This window comes from Eptesicus fuscus, chromosome 10 (genome assembly GCF_027574615.1).
Source record: "Eptesicus fuscus isolate TK198812 chromosome 10, DD_ASM_mEF_20220401, whole genome shotgun sequence".
In the NCBI taxonomy this organism is placed as follows: Eukaryota; Metazoa; Chordata; class Mammalia; order Chiroptera; family Vespertilionidae; genus Eptesicus; species Eptesicus fuscus.
Window position 1 is genome coordinate 94819111 of NC_072482.1, and position 23283 is coordinate 94842393.

The window sequence follows — 23283 nt, forward strand, 5'->3', positions numbered from 1 at the left end:
TCCCTTCCTCTCTGTAAAAAATCAATAAAATATATATAAAAAAAAATCTACAGACCTAATGTGGACGGGAACTAGTGCTGATGGTCGAATAGAGTTATACAACTGCCAAAAAAATAAAAAAAAAAGAAACAGGCTTTCTGCGCCCAATTTTATTGCTTTTTAGATCTTTTCTGTTTCCCTGGTCCACAACCCCTCTATGTGTCTTGATTTGATATCCACGTGAAGAATGGGGTAAAATAAAGAAATACGGAGAGGGAGTGAAAATCCCAGCTAACCCGAGGCCACTGTCCGGGGAAAGCTGGGGGGGAGGGGGCGGGGGTCGCCGGATCTGGTCCCGCAGGTGGATTGTGACACAGCCGTGCAGCAACTCCACTCGGTCGTAGGTCTGGGTTCATGGGGTTCGAAGGGAAGGAAGGGGTGTGTGTGTGGGCTTGGCGATGAGAGCAGGACTCTGATTCTAGCCTGGTGTTGTCAGAGCGCGTGCATAGCCGATCTCTCTCAGTTTAGGGGGATGTCTTGTTTCTTGACGTGGAGGTAGATCTTCTTTTCTTTGTGTTTTCTTGGTCTGTGAAACAGAGTCGGAGATGGGGGAGAGACATCATGAGGAGGCTGGATACCAAAGTCACGGGGGTGATAGATAAACGCAACGAGACACGGGCAGGCTTCGCCCCGCATGCGTCGTGCAGCGAGTTCCAGGTGGGGATTCTCACTGAGGACGTGTGCAGAGCTTGGCGAGCAGCCCACGTGGCTGGACTGCTTCCTGCATCTCCGTGCGAGAGGGAGACGGGCCTAAGCCGTTACTTAAGGTGCTCTCCTCTCCTCGGCCACCAGGAATGTGGGAAATGTCTACGTTGAATCTTTTCCAGTTAAAAATGAAGGTTGCAAAACCTAGACACCATCATCATCAGTTCTCCAAAGAGAATGCGGGAATGATTTTTTTACCAAAGTTCATTTACTTTTCAACAGTTGGATACGTGAAAAATGTGTTCAAAAATCTGTTCGCATGGCCCGTGTCCGAGCCATCTTGTCTTTGTGACTACCAGGATGTGGCTGACTCTCGTAGGAGAGCTGTTTTCTTCATTTTGTTGCACCCAGACATGCTCTCTTGACATGTTCCTGTTGGTGGCGGCCTAGAGATGGGTGCAGGTGTATGTGTACATCACTGAGCTGCGCTCTCCCGCCTCACACTGTGCAGAACATATTTGAAAGTTGGTTTCCCATAGAGCACCCAGGCCCATGTGTTCTGTTCTGGAGGGCAGCTGTGAGGACTTTGGTGAGTGATCACAGCGGGTATTAGGCACGGGCGGAGTGCCAGGCACGCTGCATGGCTTTCTCGTCCAGTCATTACAGAAACCCAGGCCAGGAACGGAGGTCCCATTTCCAGATGAGGAAATCGAGGCTTGGGGTTAAGGCCACATGGACGGCAATGCGAGGGCCTGTCCTGATGGCGGCGCGCCTCCCTCCTGACGGGCTGGCTGGGGAAGGCCCGGGACCCGAGGGAGGAGCACTGTGGAAGGAGCTCAGCACGTACTCCAGGCCACCTGGTGCGCACCTGCTCCGTGCTGGCCCTCGGATAGGACATTGAACAGGATGCAGTCTGTCCTCAAAGGCGGGGGCGGAGGGGGGGTGCTCGTGTGCGCGGGACACTGCACTGAGGTCGGGGGATGGGGGACCGACATCTGGATCCAGGACCTCAAACTGCAGTGTCTCCATGCACCAGGCAGAAAGCACAAATGCACCAGGCACTAGGGAACAGGGCATGCGGGAATGTGGGGGACTGGGGGGGCATGCCCTCCAAAATGTGGAGCCGTCACTCAGCGCCTGCAAGTTGTCAGCGAGAGGAAATGCCTTCTCAGCGTTACCCAATCCTCCGCTTGTTTGTTTACGTTCCCAGATGCTGGAAATCCAGTGCATGTGGAATTTCCCACTTGAACAGCTAGCATGTGGGCCAAGCTCAGCGCCGGGACGCCGGCGTCCTGCGGCGGCCAGTGCGGCCTCCGGCTGAATTCAAAGGCCTCGTCCGACTCTGCGCTCCCAGCTCTAGGAGCCCAGACGCCACGATTCCTCGGACGGCTCCGCCCTGAACGTGTTCAAGCGCACGCCTTGTAGAGTGGACAGACCGGCCCCCGGGAGCCCCGGATGGCATCGGGATCAGATAAACAACAATATCGAAGCATACAGCACAAAACAAACTTGTGGGAAGTATGCCATCTACATCTCTTAAATTTTTTAAAAAAGTTTACTGTTTAAATAGGTTTGTATGGTTCAAAATCCATAAAGTGCCAAAAAGTACATCGAGTCCAGCCGGCATGGCTCAGGGGTTGAGCGTCGCTCTATGAACCTGGAGCTCACAGCTCGATTCCTGGTCAGGGCACATGCCCAGATTGGGGGCTCATAGAGCACCCGGCCAGGGCTACTTCTTCCTTTCTAATGGCCATAAGACATTCTGTTGAATCATGTACCATAATTTATATAACTGGTCTCCCAATCAACACGCCGTTGGGTTGTTTCCAGTCTTCTGTTATAGTAAGAAGAATTACCTAAAAGCATAGTCTCGCACGTATGTTTTGCATGTGTAAATTCTGGAAGTGTGGCGTTGCCGGGTAAAAGGGCATGTACCTTGGCGATTTTTATCCTATTGTCCTATTGCCCCTCAGAAAGGTTTCCAATCTGGAATGTAGGACACCGTCTCCACATTCTCTCCCGACACGCGTGTCCCCACGCGGTTCGATCATCAGCCATCCAGGCGGAGATCCGGGCAGGGGTGTCTGCCCTTCCCTTACTCGGAAGGAGGTCACTCACAGCGCCGGATATTTAAGAGCCGTTTTTGTGTTCACAGAATTACCTGTTCAAATCCTTTGCTCTTGCTTTCCTGTTGGGTGGTTGCTTTTATGAATTGTTAGGGCTCTTCCCACATCGGGGAAATTAACCCTTGGTGGAGGAGTACCTGTTTTCTCTAAGTTGGCGGTACTATTTAAGCGTAGTTTTTCAAAGCAGAATTTTAATGTTTACGAGGGCAAGTGCCGGAAACCGATCATTGTCTCACTAATAGGAAGGTGTGGACAAGGAACCCGGAAGGCTGGTCAACCTTGAAGCTCTGAAAGGTCAGAGCCAACCACTCCCGGTCTAACTGAGACAATGGTAGCTGAGGCAACTTCCCCACCAAATAACCATGTAAATCCTTGCTGATGAGATAGTCTGCCTGTTACTGGAATTACCTGTCTAAGGGCCATGGGTGTATCCCAAACCTGAATAAAAGGGATGGCAAGGCCAAAGCAAAGCATAGTCTTCCCACTAGAGGTGGGCCCCGCCTGGCCCCCAATATTCCCAAATTAATACTTTTCTAGTCTCTTTCATTTGTGTGCGGCCTTCTCCAGAACCCAAACCCTGAACCTGAACCCTGAACCACGCGGGACGTGAAAGGGGTTCCCACAGGCAAGCCGATGGATCTTTTTGAAGTGGGTCCCCGAGTTCGGGCCATATGTACGAAGCCCTCCCGCCCGGGGAAAGCAGAGGTGTTCTCCTGTAGTATCTTTCCTACTTTACGGCTCCTTGGTTGTATTCTCAAGTCTGATTTTGTGCGAACTGATCTCACTGGGTGGTGTAAGGGCTAGACTCTCCCTCGTCTTTCCTTCCAACTGGCCGCGGAGCTGGCCGCGAGCACGTGGGAGTGTCAGCTCCGTACCTCCGCAAGTTCTCCACCTCGGCGATCGTCTCGGGCAGCGCCCGGCCCCTGGTCTCCGGCAGCAGCAGCACCAGCCCTCCGGCGACCAGGCCGACCGCAGCTGAAAGGCAGGCAGACGGGAACCACAGTGAGGGGGGCCCTCCGCCCGCCGGCGGGGCTCGGTGGCTGAGCGCTGACCTAGGAGCCAGGAGGTCACAGCGCGGCTCCCGGTCAGGGCACATGCCTGGGTTGCGGGCTCGATCCCCAGTGGGGGGCGTGCAGGGGGCGATTCTCTCTCATCATTGATGTTTCTATCTCTCCCTCTCCCTTCCTCTCTGCAGTCAATCAGACCATATTAAAAAAGGAAGGGGACCTCCTGGCGCTATAATTAGAGCTCCCTTATTCCTTAGAACGTGTCTGTCATTTCCTCTCCTGACGCATTTCTCTGCCGTCTGACAGCCCCACTCGCCGCCATAAATATTGTGCTGACCCCGAACCCCGCTGGATTGCGCTTCCTTATAGGGAAATGAAACGCGGCAACTCACATTTGAGTCGAGTTTATTCTAGGCGAGGACCTTGCCATAATATTAAGATGCTTGGGAGTTAGAAAATAACTGTGAAAAGAACAACACACCAATTCTAAGAAAGGCAAGAACAGAACGCTGCCAACAGAAAGCACGTGGCGAGGAGAACTGAGTCAGGGACCGGGGTCGTTACTGGCAAATGGAGCGACCGCTTGCTTTTAAAAGGGTTGCTGTGTCACAGCATTCACAAGGGCTTCGGGTCTTGGATTTCGACGAATTCAGGTGTTTCATACATTTCTGTTCTTTTTTTGCTTTGTCTCCAGCTCTAATTTTTTGTACATGTCGGGGTGGGGGTGGGGGTGGGGGTGGGTAGCAAATTGTAGTGTTTTTGTGTCTTTAAGTTCCCAGTACAGTGTTGGGAGCTAAGGTTACGTTTATTTGTATGTTTTAGGCTGGTAACCTCGAAGCGGTGCTGCGGAGGCAGAGGGAGGGAGCCCTGTGGCGGGGAGACGGCGGAGGGCGGAGGGCGGAGCAGAGCGGGGCTCCTGCAGGGGACGCCCTTCGCCTCCAGGTCCGACCTTGACCTTGTGCCTCTGCGGGCAGGAGGCCGGATGGCCCCCGACCTGGAGCAGTGGCCGCTGCTGACAGCATTGCTCACACTGGTGTTACTAGCACTAGTTTTACCAACGCTGGCAGTATTACTAGTTACTAGTCATACTAGTTGTCCCTGACAGGCACCTAGTGTGAGGTCGAAAAACGAGGCCCCTAGAAAATAGGTCTCCATTCAAAGACACCTCTGAGGGTTTCTTACCGAAAATCACCAGGGGGAGCTCCTGCCAGACGCCGGTGAGCCGGTACACCAGGAAGGGCGCGAGGATGCCGCCAATGTCACACATGGAGGAGCAGACGAGGACCCCCAGGTTCCTGCGGCGGAGAGCGGGTTTGACCTTTGACCTTCCCCCAGAGCAGCCGTGTCCCCAGCCCGCCCTCACGGAGGCAGCCCCAACCACTGAGGCGTCACTGAACTGGAATCGGCGTTTCCGGGACTCCCCGCTCACACACACACACACACACACAGCACGCATTCCGCTTGTGTTCTGTTACACTTGTTGTCTGTGAACGTTCTGGAAGCTGTAAAGGGGGGTGATTTTCACTGTCCACTCGCATCCCGGCGCCCCTGTTTCCCCGGCCCCGTTGGCGTGGCTTCGGTCCCGGTCCCGGCCCCGGTCCCGGGCTGTTGGGTAACGGTCTCTGGCGATCAGGGCCTCTCCTCGCAGCGCAGGTTCTGTTCCACCGGCTGCCGGCGTGCGCTGTGCCGAGGCTCCTGCTGGGGAGGCGCTCGCCCGCCCTGACCCCGCGTTTCCTAAGTGAGGCACCTGCTGCTGGCCCCGCGGTTCTAGCCAGGAAACACCCCGCCTGCGGGGGGGGGGGGGGGTGCTCACCGGATGAACGTGGGGTACAGCTCCGCGTTGACCAGGCAGACCATCTCGTAGGCCATGGTGATCCCCATGCGACCCACGCACGCGACCGTGACTCTCAGCCCCTGCAGGTCTGAGGGGAGGCACGCCGTCACACGTGTGCACACCCTGGCTTTAAGCAGTGCGAGGTGCGGGGTGCGGGGTGCGGGGGGGCGGGGGGTGGTGGGACAGCCACATCCCAGCGCGGGACAAGAGAGCAAGCTTGGTTCTCCAGCGTCAAGGCGATGCCAGCCGGCGCTCACGTCTGTTTATTTAACCTCAGACGCAACGCAAACACGCTTTCCCCTGAGCGCTCCGTCACGAATGACCACAGAACCCCACCGTGGCCACGGCGGCCGCCTTCCGTCTAGAGGCCGCACGAAGGAACAGCGGGGGGCGGGGAGGGGGCATAGTCTGAGTGGCTGCTGATAACCGAAGGGCCCAGCCATCGCTCCCCGCTGCGGGAGGACTCTGGGGGGCAGGCTTTTGCTCCCCCTCGTTGAGAAGGTGTTTTGAGAGGAGAGAGAGGAGCTGGAGGCCTGTTCCCTGGCAGCAGCCCCTCAGGGTTTCTCATTAGTTCTGCAGGGTGGTGTGGGACAGTGGCCGGCAAACTGCGGCTCTGGTGACTGATGAGTTTGCCGACCACGGACCTAGACTCTCGATTCCAATAATTACAGGCTGTTGTTGTTCCTTGTGATTAAGCCCCTATCCCAGTGGTCGGCAAACTTAGTCAGCAGAGCGGCAAACCGCGGCTCGTGAGCTGCATGTGGCTCGCGAGCCGCAGTTTGCCGACCACTGGTGTGGGAGGTCAAGGGCGTTGCCTAAATAGCGTCTGGGAAGTGCGGGGTAAGACTGAGCCCCGGGCCTCCTCACCCAAAGCCCATCCCCCTGCTCCGGCGGCCGGATGCCTTGTAGCATGGGCCCTCCCACCCCATCAGAGAACACTCGGGTGAAATTATATTACGGCAGGCAACCATTGGGTGCCAGTGTTCTTTTTAAAAAATATATATATTTTTTTATTGATTTCAGAGAGGAAGGGAGAGGGAGAGAGAGATGGAAACATCAATGATGAGAGAGAATCATTGATTGGCTGCCTCCTGCACGCCCCACACTGGGGATCGAGCCTGCAACCCAGGCCTGTGCCCCTGACTGGGAACCGAACCCTGACCTCCTGGTTCATAGGTCGATGCTCAGCCCCTGGGCCACACCGGCCGGGCGGTGCGAGTGTACTTAAAGGCACGTGTGTTTGTCGTGAAGGTCCTGGATAGGGGGTTCGTTCCACATCGATCTGGATGACAACTTACATGGTCTTCCTGTCAGAGGGCTGCGATACCCCTCTTCCTAGGATCTTGGCCAGCAAGACCCTCGCTCGGCCTGACACTTACCTTCCGGGATAAACACCGAGGCCAGACAGGCCGCCCCCGCCACCATGTTGGCTCCGGCCCAGGGCCAGCGGCGGCCGACGCGGTCGATGGTGAGGAGGATGAGGAGGGCGGCGGGGAGCTCCACCAGGGCCGAGTAGAAGAAGTCCAGGTAGATGTTGCTCCCTGCGAGGCCCAGGTGCATGATGAGGCCCTGGTAGAGGACAGAGCCGGTGAACCTGGGCGGAGAGGAGAGCCCAGGTCAGGGCCGGCGGGAGCCGTCCGGGAAGGGGGGCTCCTGGGAAAGTCAGGGCTGGCCATAAGTCCCCCTTCTTTGTCATCTCATTATTCCTATTCCTTACGTCAGTGGTCGGCAAACGCATCAGTCAACAGAGCCAAATATCAACGGTACAACGATTGAAATTTCCTTTGAGAGCCAAATTTTTTAAACTTAAACTTCTTCTAACGCCACTTCTTCAAGGGGCCAGAGAGCCGCATGTGGCTCGAGAGCCGTGGTTTGCCGACCACAGCCTTACATCCACTGCGCTTTCACTATCTGACCCAGGTGGCGGCCTGCGGTGGCCTCCGCACCAGGACAGGGGAGAACCTAGGAGAGCATCCCCTGGCCGCGTCTGAAAGGCAGGAAGACGCGTCTCAGGAGCGGGATTTACTTAGTAAAACCCTGCGGGTCCGCCGCGGTGGGTGCTTCTCTGGGGCCTCCCAATGCTGAGAGCAGAGGACCGACGGCTCCCTTCACGTTTTAGGAAGCCGCGGGCCCACGGGCGCAGCTCCCTTCTCAATGACGTCTCCCGCCGCCACGCAATGACATTTGGACGCTGTTTCTAGGTTGTTGACGGAAAGGGTTCATTGTCTTACTGGGAAATACGAGGATAGTTTGCAAGAGCTGCAATTACTCAGTTAAAAGAACAGAAGCACGAGGCCAGATGTCACGGCTGCGCTGTTTCACGCGCTGTTGTGAAGGCGCGTGACTAACGCCACGGGCTTCGCCGTGCCAGTGACGGTGGCTCTCAGGCGGCTGGTGTGCGTCACCCCGTGGGCTCTGGCAGGGGGGCGTGGTGCGGGGCGGCGCTCAGCCCGCAGAGCGACCTGCAGCAGTGGGCGCCGTCGGGCCGTGTCCCTGCGTGGCGGAGCCACTGGCTCATTCCTGTGGCTCATTCTTGTTCTAAAGTTACTTCTCCAGGAGAAGAGACGGGGAAAAGGCCCTTTCCCTGCCGGCCCTGCACCGTCGGAGAGATCGGCAGCCAGCATCGGCGGAGCTATGCCGAGAGCCCCCCATGCGGGCTGTAAGAGGGTGGTTCCCAAGCCCTTCTCTCGGTTAATTCAACAGCGTCCCCGGCGGGGGAGGGCTCTGGCCTCAATATCTAAAAGCCTCCCCGGCGATTCCGAGGGGAAGCCACGGCTGGGAAGGCGCTGACTGGGGCTTTGGAACTGGACGTTGATGCCAAATCTGCCCGAGAAGCGTGCCGTCAGGGAAACCGCTGTACACGGGCCCACCTCGCTGTCCTCGTCGACACGGACCCTGGAACTGGGCTGTGTTTGAAGGTATCTTGTGCCCTTCCACAAAGCGCATGATTGGGATTAGAAGAATTTGGAGGGATTTTATTTTATTTGTTTTACTTAAAAATATATTTTTGTTGATTTCAGAGAGGAAGGGAGAGGGAGAGAGAGAGATAGAAACATCAATGATGAGACAGAATCACTGATTGGCTGCCTCCTGCACGCCCCCCACTGGGGATCGCGCCCACACCCAGGCCGTGCCCTGACCGGGAAAGGAACCGAGACCGAGCAGCTCATAGGTTGACGCTCAGCCCCTGAGCCCCGCCGGCGGGTGGAAGGGTCTTCAGGGAAGCGAAGGCCTACCAGTTGTACATCAGGATCAAGGTGTGCTTCCGTATCTGAGGGGTCCGGACCAAGTCAAGGAACGACGGGTCCAGCTTCTCGCCGGCTTCCTCCTCGGGTCTGAGGCACTAGACACAGCGAGAACATCGGTATGTGGAGCGGCGGTGTCCCTGCGTCCCACGGGAGGGAGCCGCGGGCCGCCCTGCTGAGTGCTGTCATGCAGGGCCGGCTCAGCCCTCCACACAGCCTGGCTCCTCCCATCGGCACTGCGGTCCTGAAGTGGGGCTCCTGGGTCCACCCATTTCACAGGAGAGGAAGCTGGAGTCCAGGGATACCCCAGGCACAGACATAGGTGGCGCTCCCCTATTTATGACGATGGAATCTCCCCTGCAGGTGAGTGTGTCCCCTATTTATGACGATGGCGCCTCCCCTGCAGGTGAGTGTGCTTCTCCCGTTTGAAATGTCTGACAGGGAACTGTGATTCCTGGCCCATGGAAGGCCCTGTTGCCTGTGGCGGGCCTCTGATGGCGGCTTTTCCCGTCCTCCGTCCTGCGCTCCCCCCTCCGTCCCCCCCCAGCGCCGGCTCACCTGGAGCGCCGCGGGCACGGCCTTGCCGTTCTTCCTGGCGATGTGCCTCAGCACCTGCATGGCCTCGGCCTGTCTGTTCTGGGAGAGCAGCCACCTCGGGGACTCGGGCACGCACCTGGGTTCCGGCCAGCGTTAGCAGTGCGTGAGCGGAGGGAACCCCCCCGCCCCCGGGGCCTGCCCCCCACGGCCACACCAGGTTTCTGTGAGGGACCTCGCTCAGCCAAGGGACACCCAGCAAGCGCCAGGGAAGCCTACGGGGTGGGCCAGGCCTGCGGGGGGGGGGGGGGGACAGGAGTGAAGGTCACCTGGGCCCGCAGAGGGATGGTGTGCGTCGGGGAAGGTAGAAAAAAATACGGCAACCGATTTCCTTTTCGCCCCAGACGGACGTACCAGTAATAGAGCAGGAAGCAGAAGTTGGGCAGGGTCACCGCGAACTGCAGCCACCGCCAGTGGGGGAGCGCGTAGGCCGCCCCCGCGAGCGCCAGGAGCCCCACGGTGAAGGCGACTTGGTAGAAAATCCCCACGGTGCGCCGGTAGCTCAGCCCCACGACCTCCGTAACTGCAGAGAGAGCCACGCGGTCAGCGCGCCAGGACATCAGGCAGCTGGCTGTCCAACCCCCGCCAACCCAGGATGCCAACCTCAACGCGTCGTCCAAATTCTAGACCTTTCCATACAGCTCCTTTAAAGTGCCGCACCTTTAACATGTTCTTTGAGGCCTGTTTTAGAATTATTGCTATGGTGCCAGTTCATGTACAAATCTCATAATCCCACATTAGGTGGGGTGGTGAGCAACATGTCTGATTTCCAGAATCATTTCAAGGATAGAGGCCATTGTGTTTCCGATCCACGCAGAGTTCTGACGTAGAGGAACGGAGGCAGTGATGATTCAAAACCGGAATACGTGAGTCCAGCCCGGACTTCCGGTGGAGGATGGCTCTCATGTAAAGGAATGCCTCCGTGGAACTCGCTCTCCTACGCGAGTTAAACATTTCCCTGTCCCTGCTGTTAATGTGTGCACACGGCCTGAACGGCTCGCGGGGGGTCCCCCTGCCTGGAGTCAGCGGGTCCCGGCTCCCACACACCGACGTTTAAATTCCCTGGGATTTTGCGAGCCGGTTGCTAAACCCACTGGCACCTTAAAAATCTGTCACGGTGGGAGAATTTATAACTCGGAGACTGGAAAACACCATAAATCATGGCTTTCGTTTTCCACCAGCCAGTTTGCCAGCACGCCCCCGCGCATGCTAAACAACCAGCTCCACGCCACCCGCGACGTCACGGCGGCTGCGCTGCGAGGACTCAGGGAGTAGTTATTTCCACAGCGCAAACGCCCTGGAACTGAAGTTCGAGACACTCCGCCTGCCACGGAGTCTCTGTTTAGAATGTTGGGTCGTTGTGTCGAAGCCTCCAGCCCTTTATGAACCAAATAGAAAGGCACCAGAAATGTTTCTGTCGACGACTGTGAATGACCCAGAAGCCCTTTCCAACAGAGTTAAACAGAGGGAAGCGAGTGCTCCCTCAATAGGAACGCCCGTGGGTCTCAGAAGCTTCCCATCGGCCGTGCCGAGGGACGGGAGAGAGGGCTGTGGAGGCTGAAAGTTTCAGTTCCTACAGTTGAATTCCACATAGTCCTACATATGTGTCCCAGCAACCGCATTGCCTCCCGGGTAGCTGGGTACACGAATTCCTCTGTGGACCGGACGTCACTAGTGTCTGCCGTGACAGGCGGCCCATAGCACCCCGCGCCAGCCTTTCTTCATCTCCCAGGACCCCCCACGTTCACGTGGCCAGGTAGGGTTTCAGGCACAGAGTCTAGTTCCCTCGTGCGGCATGGGAGCGTTGCTATCGTTATTTCAATGTCAAGTCCCTCTCCCTCTGTCTGGCTGCTGTTCGGAGGCTGCTGAAGGGAAAGCAATGCCCGGGGTCTGCTGATGGGCATTTTGTTCTGATGCTGCTTCGAAGAGGCTGTGCTGTTAGCATCCAAGCCTCCTCCTGCCGCCCGTGGCGCTGAAGCCTACGTCTGGCTGCTAGAGAGCAGGATGGAAATGACCTCCCGGCCCTGCACCGGGCTGAGGAGCCTGGACTGGCCAAGCACCGCGTTCTCAGCCTCCTCGTGTGTACGTCGGGGCTAACTGCGCTTTGCTGGAAGGGCTTTATGCAAAGTATTCAAGTCCCTCCTGAATCTAACGTCCCTCTCCGCATTGGCCTTTCATGGCTAGGCCTTGCAGGCTCGGTGTTCTCTCCACGTCCTACCGCAGGGACAGGAGACACAGATTCCCGAGGAGTTACGTGGGAACCTGGATGGCGCCATGTTGGCCCTCGCTGCTGACGCCATTGTGCTCTCTACCGGAGGAATGCACACTGAGCGGATTGAAAGGAGTTTAGGAATTCTTGACGCAGAAAAGACACACCTCTGGACACCGCATGGAAGGCGAGTCCACGTGCCTGCCACCTCCCCACCCGCCTGCCACCTCCCCACCCGCCTGCCACCCCCCACCCGCCCGCATGCTGGCAGCGCCGACCCTGAGCTCTCCCGCTGCAGCCCCAGCATCTTACTCAGGATGTAGCCGATCAGCCAGCCCACCTTGCTGACCAGCCCTTGCACCAGGCGGAACAGTAACACCCAGGGGTAGGTCGGGGCAACGGCCATGAGAACTCCCGACGTGGCGTTGACGAGGATGGTAAGCAAGAAGCAGGGCTTACGGCCGAACCTGCGAGGAGCAGACACGGAGAGGGGAGAGACTGAGGTTAGGTGCACGGAGGCTGTGGGAAGTCACGGAAGTCACGGAGATCTAACTTCTGAATGATGGACGCGAGCCCGACTCGGGTCGGTCCTGGTCCAGACCTTCCCTCTGTGACTCTGCATGCACTTTGGGCACAGTAGCCCCATCAGGACCAGGGCACCACTCAGTCCCACGCTGTGAGGGTTTGAGGGCCAGGGTTATTCTTCCAGAGTCTAAATTCTCACAGGGTCCCCGGGGGTTCATCTGTGCATTAACATTGGGGAAGCATGGTTTTCATTTCACTGAGCCTCAGTGTGCTCCTCTGCAAAACTGGGAATGATCAAATCTCCCCCCCCCTACCCCCGACACAAAGAGAGGGAGAAGCAACGAATTGTTTTTCCACTTATTTATGTGTTCATTGGATCATTGTTTATGCATTCATTGGAGGATGGTTTATGCGTTCATTGGATCATTGTTTATGCGTTCATTGGATGATGGTTTATGCGTTCATTGGATGATGGTTTATGCGTTCATTGGATGATGGTTTATGCATTCATTGGATGATGGTTTATGCGTTCATTGGATGATGGTTTATGCGTTCATTGGATGATGGTTTATGCGTTCATTGGATGATTTTTGTATGTGCCCTGACCAGGATCGAACCTGCAACCTTGGTGTATCGGGATGATGTTCTAACCAACTGAGCTACCGGCCGGGGCCTCAGATCTCCTTTTGAAGGCTGTCCTGACCCTAACGGAAATACGAGGTGTGGGGGTGCCCAGCACGGTGACTGGCACGTAGGAGACCTTGACTTGGAAGCATCCACGTGGTTGGGTAAGTTGCCTGGGACCCACGGGGACCTTGATTCTGCTTTGAGCGAGTTCCATCCATTCTGGGAGGCCCTGGCTCCTGAGAGCTCATTGTTTTATTTTTAGACACGCTGTGAGCTAATGGTTAAACAGTCCTCAGAGTTAAATTATATGCTTATACTTAGGTAAATTTCATTTAAAAGTGCGTGTAATAAGTATGTCAAACGTATCCATTCCCAGGTATGTCACCGGGTTTGATCATTCTAGATGCTCATGAGCTGATTTGTGTCTTTCTGTTGTGTGCACCGGGGGAGCACACAGGATGGTGCTGGCTCCAGCCAACCCGGTGCTCAGTGGCCTCAGCTCGGTAGCTTGCAATGGACCACGTGGGAGTATTTGCACCACGGGAATCAGCAAGTGCTACAAATCGGGGCCTTTCCCCTCAGAGCCAGTTGTCCAACATGGATAGAATGCCGCTCTATGCAGCACTTGTAATTACTGATGGTTAGAACAGAAAACCTGGACTTGGTGAGAGATTCCTTTTTGGGGTCAGGTGATTCTCAAAGTCATTCTTCAGGAGGTTGTGGGTGATGAAACCAATTACATATCTAATAGAAAGTTTATTTTCAAGTTCCCTAACTTCCATCCTTCTTCCTTTCCCTTCCTCCCTCCCTCCCTCCCCTCCCCCTCTCCTTTTCTTTCCTTCCTACTTTCCATTTGCAAAGCTGACCTCCAGAAAGTTGACTTGGTGTCAGACTCAGTATTCTTATTTACAACTTTTTCATAATCTGCCCCCCCCCCCCCTCCGTTTCCTTTGAAAAGACACTGTAATTATCTGTCGAGTCATATTCTTTAAAACTCTCACAGAAAACAATCTACTTAATGTTGGTTTATTCTGTAGCATAAAAGAGATTTCCATGAGATTCTTGTATAAATCTGAAAACTGTTCAGAAGTAGGCATTAAGTATGCAAAATATAAATTGCCTTTTTTTGAGCCCTGGGTGGTTATCTTACCACACAGTCTCATGTGCACACACAAAGAGAACAGAAAAAGAGGCAAAACCAACAGAGCTTCAGACAATTTAAGAAAAGAAAAGAAAAGAAAAGGAAAAGAAAAGAAAAGAAAAGAAAAAGACCCAGCGTAGGGAAGGACCAGCATCGGGAGGGAGAGCAGTGCGCGATCAGCTCTCCCCGGGATGTGAAGAGGCCATGAAGGCGGTGATGATGGACACACGGGGATGATCAACCGGGAACGCACTGACAGGAGAACGTTGGGACCATCTCCTTCTTTGTTGGAGGAGAATCATTAACGGCTACTTAACCAGCGTGAGGCGGGCGCAGCCACCTCTCTGCTCCCTTCTGTCAGGGTGAGTGTCAGAGTCTGCACTTTCCAGTGAGGGAAGGGGTGGAGAGGGGGCCTGGAGCCAGCAGGAGGGCCACAGCTGGGTGAGCACAGGGGACTCTGGACCCGCCCCTCCCTCAGTGTGTCTCTCCTGACTTCAGGGGTCATCTCCAAACAACCATCCTCAGCTCCGAGGCAATAAACATAAGAGCAAATGACCTTCCTCTTTGCCTCACAAGGCTCCACAGAGTCCCAGGAGCAGCCTTGGAAGGGAGCTGAGCAGATAGTCCCAGAAGTGGTGTGGTAGATGGGGCTGCTGGCGGCCCAGCCTCTCAACACCTTCCCTCCCTCCCTCCCCGTCTCCTCCCTCCTCCTCCCTCCCCCCTCTCCCCTCCTGCTACCAGAGTGGGCACAGCTTTGAACATGCAGATGCCCCTGGGAGTGTGATAGATGAAGCCATCCTTCAGTTTAACATGATGCAAGTTTTAATACAGCCTGACAATATAATATAATCAGAGAAAATGGTCCATTTACATTTAATAGTGTATTCACAAGGCTGGGTTTATCTAGATCCTAGATATAGTTGGGATAGTAAATATAGCATAAAGCATATTTACTTTACCATTTATTTCAGAATTAAATATATATTGTATTTTGTTATCCTATATAATAAAGAGCTAACACGCTAATTAGACTGGACAGCGGAATAATTTTCTGGAATGACCAGTGGTCAGGGGCGGGGCCGCGGGGCTTCCAGGCAGCCAGGGCTGCGAGGGCCTCTAGTATGATAATAATTGTATATTCATATAACATTATGTAGTATATATTTATATAAAATTGCATGTTTATATAAAACTATGTAATTATATAACTTAGATATATTTCTAAATCTCTGTCTCACTAGGTAACTGATGATGTCCAAAATGTTGAGCAGAGTGGCTGGCGCATGGAAAACACGGGAAAACACTGAACAGCAGGCATGGTGAGTATTAAATCGTTAGCCCTGATGGCCAAGTGATCTAAAGTGCTTATCGAGTATACAGCAAATATTTCTGTTCCTTGTCCTTTGAGGACTCCTGAAAATACCAAACTGGCCACCAACAGAGCAGAGATCCATGTTGTAAGGAGCTTTCAGCGCAGTGAATCTGGGGTTCCCTAATGATGGGTACATAACAGTTCTGGGGGAGCTGGGAGTCACGGGACAGTAGCACTGAAGACATAGGACATTGAAGGGACCACCTGCGGGACGTGCCCCCCACGGCGGCTCCTCGTCCCTCTCCAGTGACACCGACTCTGTGGCAGTGGAGAGCTATCCTCTCCGTGTAGACCGACCCGCCTCCCTCTCACCCCACGCCGTCCTAGGCTCCATGCCTGTAATCGCCTCCGGCCCTGGGCCCTGAGTCAGGAGTCCGGCCGTCGGGGCCGTGTGCACCGATATGGGCACAGGACAGGCAGGCAGAGGACCACGGAGCTCAGAGGCCGGAGGCTCAGGACCGGCTGGATGGGGAGGAGGAAGAAGGACTTGGGCCAAACCATCTATCACCCTCCCTGCCACCCTCGGCTTCTGCATGGACCCCGGGCAGAACCACTGCCGAGTCCTGAGCCCTCTCCCAGGACCCACCACAGCCGATCCTGAGCCCTCTCCCAGGACCCACCACTGCCGATCCTGAGCCCTCTCCGAGGACCTGGAGGATGGGGTAACACTCGGCCAGGCTTATCTCCGGGCAGAGGGAGCTGAGGCGGATGGGGGTAACACTCAGCCAGGCTTATCTCTGGGCAGAGGGAGCTGAGGCGGTCCGGCGTGTGCCAGGAGGCTCCTGCAGTCCGTGGACGTTGAGAAGCCGGCATTCCGGCAGGGATGTGGGCCTGTGGCACTCACCTGTCGGCGACGTAGCCGATCCCCACAGAACCGAGGAAAAACCCCACGTTCACGGCCGCCTGAACCAGGTCCAGCATCCAGGAGTTGGCACACACCAGGTTAAACTGCCGAGGGGCCGGCGGGGTCCGGAGGGAGAGAAACAGAACTGGTCAGACCCGCCTCGCCTGGGGAGCCACCTTCTATCCCTGGCACGGAACCCCTGGACCGGGAGGCAGTCACCCGCTGCTTCCTTGCCATTGTGTTAATTTTCTCCCCACAGCCAAAAGCTTTGTCCCGCCATCTGTTTAGCATCCCGCCTGGCAGGAGGTCATTGGGCTAAACTCCGTTGTTGGCTGCATCAGCTGAAATTGGGTAGTTACTTCGTTTCTGCACAGAACAAGTCCCCTGTCTAATTTTAGTACCCGGAAGCAAATAGGTGTGTGAGCAGCACACAGAAGCTGTCTGGAGAAGGTTGGGTGGTTCCTCGTCTCTTTACTGTCTCTTTAAGCCCGGGGGGTGGGGGAGGTGCATGGGGGTGGGGGCGCACACTTTTTTTCTGCCAAGGGCCATTTGGATATTTATTTATTTATTTATTTATTTATTTATTTATTTATTTATTTATTTATTTATTTATTTATTTATAAAGCCCACGACCCGGGCATGTGCCCTTTACTGGAATCCAACCTGGAACCCTTCAGTCCACAGGCCGACGCTCTATCCACTGAGCCAAACCAGCTAGGGCCCATTTGGACATTTATAACATCATTCGCGGGCCATACAAAATTAAAACCAACTTAAAAATTAGCCTGCTATATTTGGTCAGACATGTAATTAGGACTCACCACTGATGCCCTGGCAGACCCAGACCAAGTGATACGGCCCCCGGGCCGGACGTCCCCACCCCTGCTAACGTCTGGGGGGCTGGGAGCGTCTGGCGAAGGCTGTGACATCTGCTCTGTCTGGAACCGGAGGCGGTGTGGACGGAGGGACAGGTGCCGGCCTGGAGGCCAGGCGATCCGTTCAGGGCTGGCGGCTCACCCTCTCCCGCTGTGGCCTCGGGCGGAACTCTTCCCGGCTCGGGGCCTCCGTTTTCCCATTTCTGAGGGAAGGGGTGAGTGTAGCCACGCTGTAAAGCCTCAGCGTTGTGTGGGGCTAACTCTGTGATTTTCAGCATTTCATGCGACTCCCAGACCATCTGAGGTCCTCAAAAAGGGCCCCTCGGGCTGACTGTCTTCACAGGAGCCACGCAGCTTTCCATGGAGCCAGGCGGCTGGCATGCTCTGTGTTCTCAGAATAATTGCCCCTCCCCCATTTTGCTTTGCCTCTAGGAAAAGCACATCTCTATATTTTGTTGTAATATTTATTGAAATGAGCTTTTGCCATTAGATGCTAACGTTGCCTCTGGTTTTTAATAACGTGAGGGAACCGTAGCATAAGCCCCCACCCCAGCTGGCCAGCAGGAGCGCAGGGCATGGAGCGACAGGCACCGCTCAGGTGGCCCGCAGGCTCTCGGGGGGCCCGCAGGCTCTCGGGGGGCCCGCTGCGTGAGGGGAGCGCGGAGGGGGAGGCAGGGCTGCCAGAGAATCAGGAGGCTTGAATCTTTCCCGTCCCTGGTATTATTTCCGGGAATTCTCATGGGCTTGCTTGTTTCTGACTGCTGGGAGTTGCATAAATGAGAATCAGGATTGAATTTGACCGGGTTTTAGCTAATCCACTCACACTCCAGACAAATAAGAGGCTGCATGTTTTTGTCAGAAACTCGGGTTTTCTAAGACACCCTGAGTCCAAAGAGCATGCGTGAGCCTTATTGGCTTCTTCCATAAGAAAAGCTACACGATTCTTCTAAATTTTTAATCTTTATTGTTGAAAGTATACCATAGGTCCTCCTTTTCCCCCATTAACCTCTTCCAGTCCACTCTTGTAACCCCCCCCCCATTGTCTGTGTCCACGGGTGATGCATAGATGCATACAAGATCATTGGTTGATCTCTTCCCACCCACCCTCCCCTGCCTTCCCTCTGAGGCTCAACAGCCTGTCCATGCTTCTATGACTCTGGTTCTACTTTCAATCACCCGTTTATTGCGCTATTTGCTGTCGGTTTAAGTCCTGCCTCACTCACCTCGGTCACGATGGAGGAGCCGGGCGTGTCGTACACCCAGCCGTGCCCGCAGGGGCCCAGCGGCAGGAGGCTCCTGTTGGCGGCCAGGCCGGCCAGCGGGTCCACGCAGCCCAGGTCGCTCCGGTTCCAGTCCACCTCGTAGCTGAGGCACCGGCGGGGGAAGGCCTCGCCCGCGGGCCCCGGGCCGGGCACCGTGAAGTTGAGCTCCTCGGCCGGGCTCCAGCCGCAGCGCCGGCTCAGCGGGGCCACGCCCGGGCTCCGGCAGCGGTGCTCGGGGGTGAAGGCCAGGAACACGATGCCCACGTAGATGGGGGGGAAGGCCGCCGAGAGCAGGGCGAGGAGGAGAAACGTTTGCTTCTGGAAGAAGTCGAATTCCCCGACGTGTGCGAGCACGTCGTCCACCGTGGGCATTGTCGCTGCGGGCAGGAGGGGTCCGAAGCGCTTCCCGGGCGGCCGCGAACGTCCCGGCCAGGCTGCGGCCAACTCAGCACAGCTCGGACCAAAAGTCCAAGTGTGAGCGTGAGCTCACTGGAGAGAGAGCCGCTCTGCGCAGACCCGCCTGCAGCCTCCAGCCGGGCCTGCTCCGCCGGGTGCTGGTCCCGCTGCTCCCCTGACCGCTCCCCTGACCGCTCCCCTGACGTGCCCCGAGCAAGTAACGGCCAGATGTGTCGATTGCAACATCACTCCCCCCGTTTGTCACTGCCTCCTACGGGCACCACAAACAATCCTCGCTCTGTGTCCCGGGGTGAGAAATCTGAGCGCACACACACCACAGACCTGTTAATCTTTCCCCAGCAACCTCGTGTCCGGGGAAGTAATGCTCTCGTATCTCGCCCACTCGGCCCCTTCCCTCCGGGGCTGGAGGTGCTCGGCTTGCTCGCCTGGTGCCACGTGAGCCCTGGACTCGGGGCAGAGCCTGGTCGGCAGGAAGGAGGTCTGCGGACTCTGCCCCGGGCTCCTGCTACGAACAGTGCATGGGCCCTGGTTCCGCGCTGTGGTGGCTCGTGTGGGTTTTCTGGTTCTACTTTTTTAAAAAAATAGGTTTTTATTGATTTCAGGGAGGAAGGGAGAGGGAGACAGAGACAGAAACATCAATGATGAGAGAGAATCGTTGATCGGCTGCCTCCTGCGCGCCCCCTCTCCCCCCGCACTGGGGATCCAGCCTGGCACCAGGGCATGTGCCCTGACCGGGAATCGAACTCTGACCTCCTGGTTCATAGGTCCTCGCTCAACCACTGAGCCACGCCGGCTTATAAAAGCAAGAAGCAGCCCTAACCGGTTTGGCCCAGTGGATAGAGTGTCGGCCTGCGGATGCAAGGGTCCCAGGTTCGATTCCGGTCAAGGGCACGTACCTTGGCGGTAGATTCCCCGGCCCTGGTCGGGGTGCATGCAGGAGGCAACCAATTGATGTGTCTCTCTCACATCCATGTTTCTCTGTGGGTCTCCCTCGCCCTTCCACTCTCTCTAAAAATCAATGGAAAAATATCCTTGGGTGAGGATTAACCAAAAAATAATAAAATAATAATAAAAGCAAGAAGCAGGGTGCCCGTGGGGACCCGTCAGGCCCCGGGTGGCCTTTGCCAAGGCCGAGGGCAGGCAGGCAGCAGTGGGCAGGGGTCTCTGCTTCCGAGGTACCAACGCGTCACAGACGGAAAGTGCCGGTCTCAGGGAGCGCTGCCTCGTTTCTGTAGCCATCGGAAGGTGTGCGGGCGAAGAGGCCGGATGATGGCCAGGTGGGTGTGACCAGGTGGGTGTGGCCAGATGGGTGTGGCCCAGGTGGGTGTGGCCTTGCATTTGAGACGCTTTCCAGTTGGTTGCTCAGTAGCTCTCTAGATGCAGGAAAATTTTCCAATGACAATGAAAACATTTTTAATAAAATAAAGGGAAGATAGGTAACCCCGACCAGTAAAAGGATGAGGCCATGTCAAGCAAGAAACACATACCTTTACCCCCACTTGCTGTTTGGAGTAGATGCACTTTTCCTATTCTTCCCACCGGGTCCGATGAACACCCTGGAAACTGTACATGAAGTGACCACAAGATGCCTGGACAGGGGGGAGGAGGCACACTGGCTGGGAACCCCAAAGAGTGACACAGGCAGGGGTTTCTTCCTGCCGCACAGACCCAGGCTGGGTGCTGGGGAAGTGACAGGCCAGAAACACCGGGGAGCACAGACCTCAAAAGCCCCCCAAAAGCCTGCTCTGTCGAGATTCCCAGGAATAAGAGAGTTTTCCAATAACTCCTGTGGGCATCTAATTTCTCTTTTCTTTTCATGTTCTGGTCAGTCTCTTGTTAGCCGCAAATTATCATCGTCTCTCACACTTTTCTTCAAAGGATGCCGGAACTCCGTGAGACGTGACTGCGCTGAAAGCCGCTGTCTGCACCTCTGCGGCGAGGCCCAGCCCTCTGAGCACCGGGGGGTGTGGGTGTGAGTGCCCCTGGCCCATGGGGCATCCCGCGGGGTGGGTGTGAGTGCCCCTGACCCACAGAGCATCCCGCGGGGTGGGTGTGAGTGCTCCCAGTTCACAGACAAGGACACTGAGGATCAGAGCCCTCGGGGCTTCCTCAGTGTCAGCAGCCAGTGAAGGATGAGTCGGAACCTGAGGGGAGGGGGTCCCCACACTTCCCCTGCCGTCTGTCCTTGGCCGGAAGTGCGTGGGGGTGGGTGAGTTAAAAAGTGACCAAGGTCCCAAAACCTGCCTGCGCTCCCCGGGATCCGGGGCGGTCCTGACGGCCGCTCACTAGATGTTATGCACCTGCGCCCCGGATTGGACTCCATTTCAAGACCAGGTCTCCGTGCCCCGAGCAAGAGGGCAGCCGGTGCGAGGCAGGGAGGGTAAGAAGACTGGTGCCAAGGAGAAGCGATGTTGAAATCCCTGGTGAGTTACTTAGGGAACCGATCCGATAAGGAGAAGGGGAGCCCACAGGTCACTCACAGCGCCGCTTTGCCTGTCCTTCTACACCTTTCCACCCGCAGGTTCACAGGAGCAAAGTCCACGGTGGGCTGCGTGAACCCCTCCTCCGCCCGGCACAGGCTCGGTCTGCAGCAAAGCCACGCAGGGGTGAGCACAGAGGGGAGCAGGTGCGGGGGGCGAGGGGGAGGCAGTCTCTCTCTCTTTTTAAAAAAAATATTTTTATTGATTTCAGAGAGGAAGGGAGAGGAAGAGAGAGAGAGAAACATCAGTGATGAGAGAGAATCATGGACTGGCTGCCTCCTGCACTCCCCCGACTAGGGATCGAGCCTGCAACCCGGGCCTGTGCCCTGACCGGGAATCGAATGCTGACCTCCTGGTTCATGGGTCGATGCTCAACCACGGAGCCACACCGGCCACGCTTGAATCCGGCCTCTTGTGCGCTGCTCCCTCCGCTGTGGGGTGCGCACCCGCTCCGGGTGTGACCAGAGGCTGCTCCCGCCCAGGCGGCGCCGTCATCCCACCCACGTAACCGGGTGAGTCCTCGGTAGTTAATGTCGGAGGCATTCTCACCCTTTTACCAAGTTTCCGTGTGATGTAAAGAAACGCCGTCCCCGGCGCTGTCTCCTGGCTGCGCCCGGCAAGGCCCCTGTGCCCAGAGCGCCTTTCCCACTCCACCCGGAGGACGGGGCGCCAGAGCGCAGGGCGGAGTCACGCAGGGCGATGTGGCAGCGGGTCCCTGACGGTGAGGAGGCGCCGAGCAGCCTCAGGTGCGCTCAGGTGAGTCTGCCCGAGACAAGGACGGCTGAAGGCGCTGCCTCACGGGGTGCGGGCTCGGGGTTCTCCTGGCGGCTCACGGGGTAATGGCAGCAGGCCAGGCAGGCTGGAGGGGGGGGGGGGGGCACAGCCACACTGTGGTCCGGCCTTGCCCTGGAGCATCCCTGTCACCTGGGCGTGTGCCCGCCGTCTTTTGTGAATTGGCGACAGCACTCGAGTGAGAGAGTGAGGAACGGACACCCTGCGGGGCTGCTGAGCACAGTGACCGCCGTGGTCAGTGGTCACTCACAGACGGCCTTCACCCCCCTTTCTGCCTCTTCCCCTGGCCCTCCCCCCCGCCCCCCGCCCTTGCCTCGAGGTCTGCTTGGAGGCTCTGCCGAAGGACCCGGCTGTGGCCTCCGTCTCGTCAGCCTAGGAAACGGGTGCAGCTGCCCGGTGGGGGGGCGTGCGTTCCCGTCTCCCTCCTGTGCAGGAAGGCGACCCCCCCGCCCCCCCCATCTGACTGGCCACCCAGAAGTCTCTGGCCCCTCGGCCTCACTCGGTGCGTTTCCGGTGACGGAGCCCATGCGAACGCCTCCTCCTGGCTTGCTCGGCCGGCCTCCTGCCATTTCTCTCGGATGAAGGGGGCAGAGAGAGAGCCTGGGCTGGCCAGGTGGCCCTGGCCCGGGGGATGCACAGGTCAGGGGACTCCCCGCCACGGCCGCCTGCGCGGCCCGCCGTCTGCTCCCGTCTCTCTCCTTCACTGTCCGCGTCAGCCGGGGGCCCAGCTAGTGTGTGTGTGACATGGTGACATGGTTTCCGGGTCACCGGCTGCCCCCCTCCTCTTCCTCTCCTTGGATCACACCCTCCTTCATTGAGAAAAACCACGAGGTCTATCCCTGACATGCATTCCTCCAGAAACCTTCGCCTTCCTGCGGGAGACCAGGGCAGGGAGAGAAGCCAGGAAAAGGCTGTGGCCTCCTGCTGGAAACCAGCGTGTCTCCGGGCCCCGGGAAGCGCCAGGGCGGGGCTCCCCACCAGGCTCAGGGCGGGTGGGCTCGGCGAGGAGGAGGCGGGCTTCCCAATCAAAGCCTCTGTGGGAAACGGTGAACGGGGAAGGTCATTCTGTGGGGAGAACATTTTCTGCTTTATCCGTGACATCTGTGCGTAGGCCCGACCACCTCAGCCACCCCCGGGAGCCTTGCTCACCTGGTTCCCACCGTCTGGGACTCTCACACGCTCCGTGTTTCCGTCAGCACCCAAGAGATCGATCATTCGATGAGTCATTTATTCAGCGAACGTGCCCGAC

General features: G+C 56.8%; 1 protein-coding gene across 1 annotated transcript; it reads right to left on the reverse strand.

The window, feature by feature from the left end:
• Window positions 1-452: 452 nt before the first annotated feature.
• Window positions 453-18831, reverse strand: LOC103297951 (solute carrier family 22 member 2). Its single transcript, XM_008154683.3, has 11 exons — window positions 18307-18831; window positions 16209-16312; window positions 12012-12166; window positions 9845-10013; window positions 9455-9569; window positions 8888-8994; window positions 7031-7245; window positions 5631-5739; window positions 5000-5112; window positions 3686-3785; window positions 453-565 (listed from the first exon to the last, which is right to left on the reverse strand). Exons 1-11 carry the CDS (start codon window positions 18715-18717, stop codon window positions 499-501), a joined length of 1665 nt encoding a protein of 554 aa, XP_008152905.2. The 5' UTR covers window positions 18718-18831; the 3' UTR covers window positions 453-498.
• Window positions 18832-23283: the final 4452 nt, after the last annotated feature.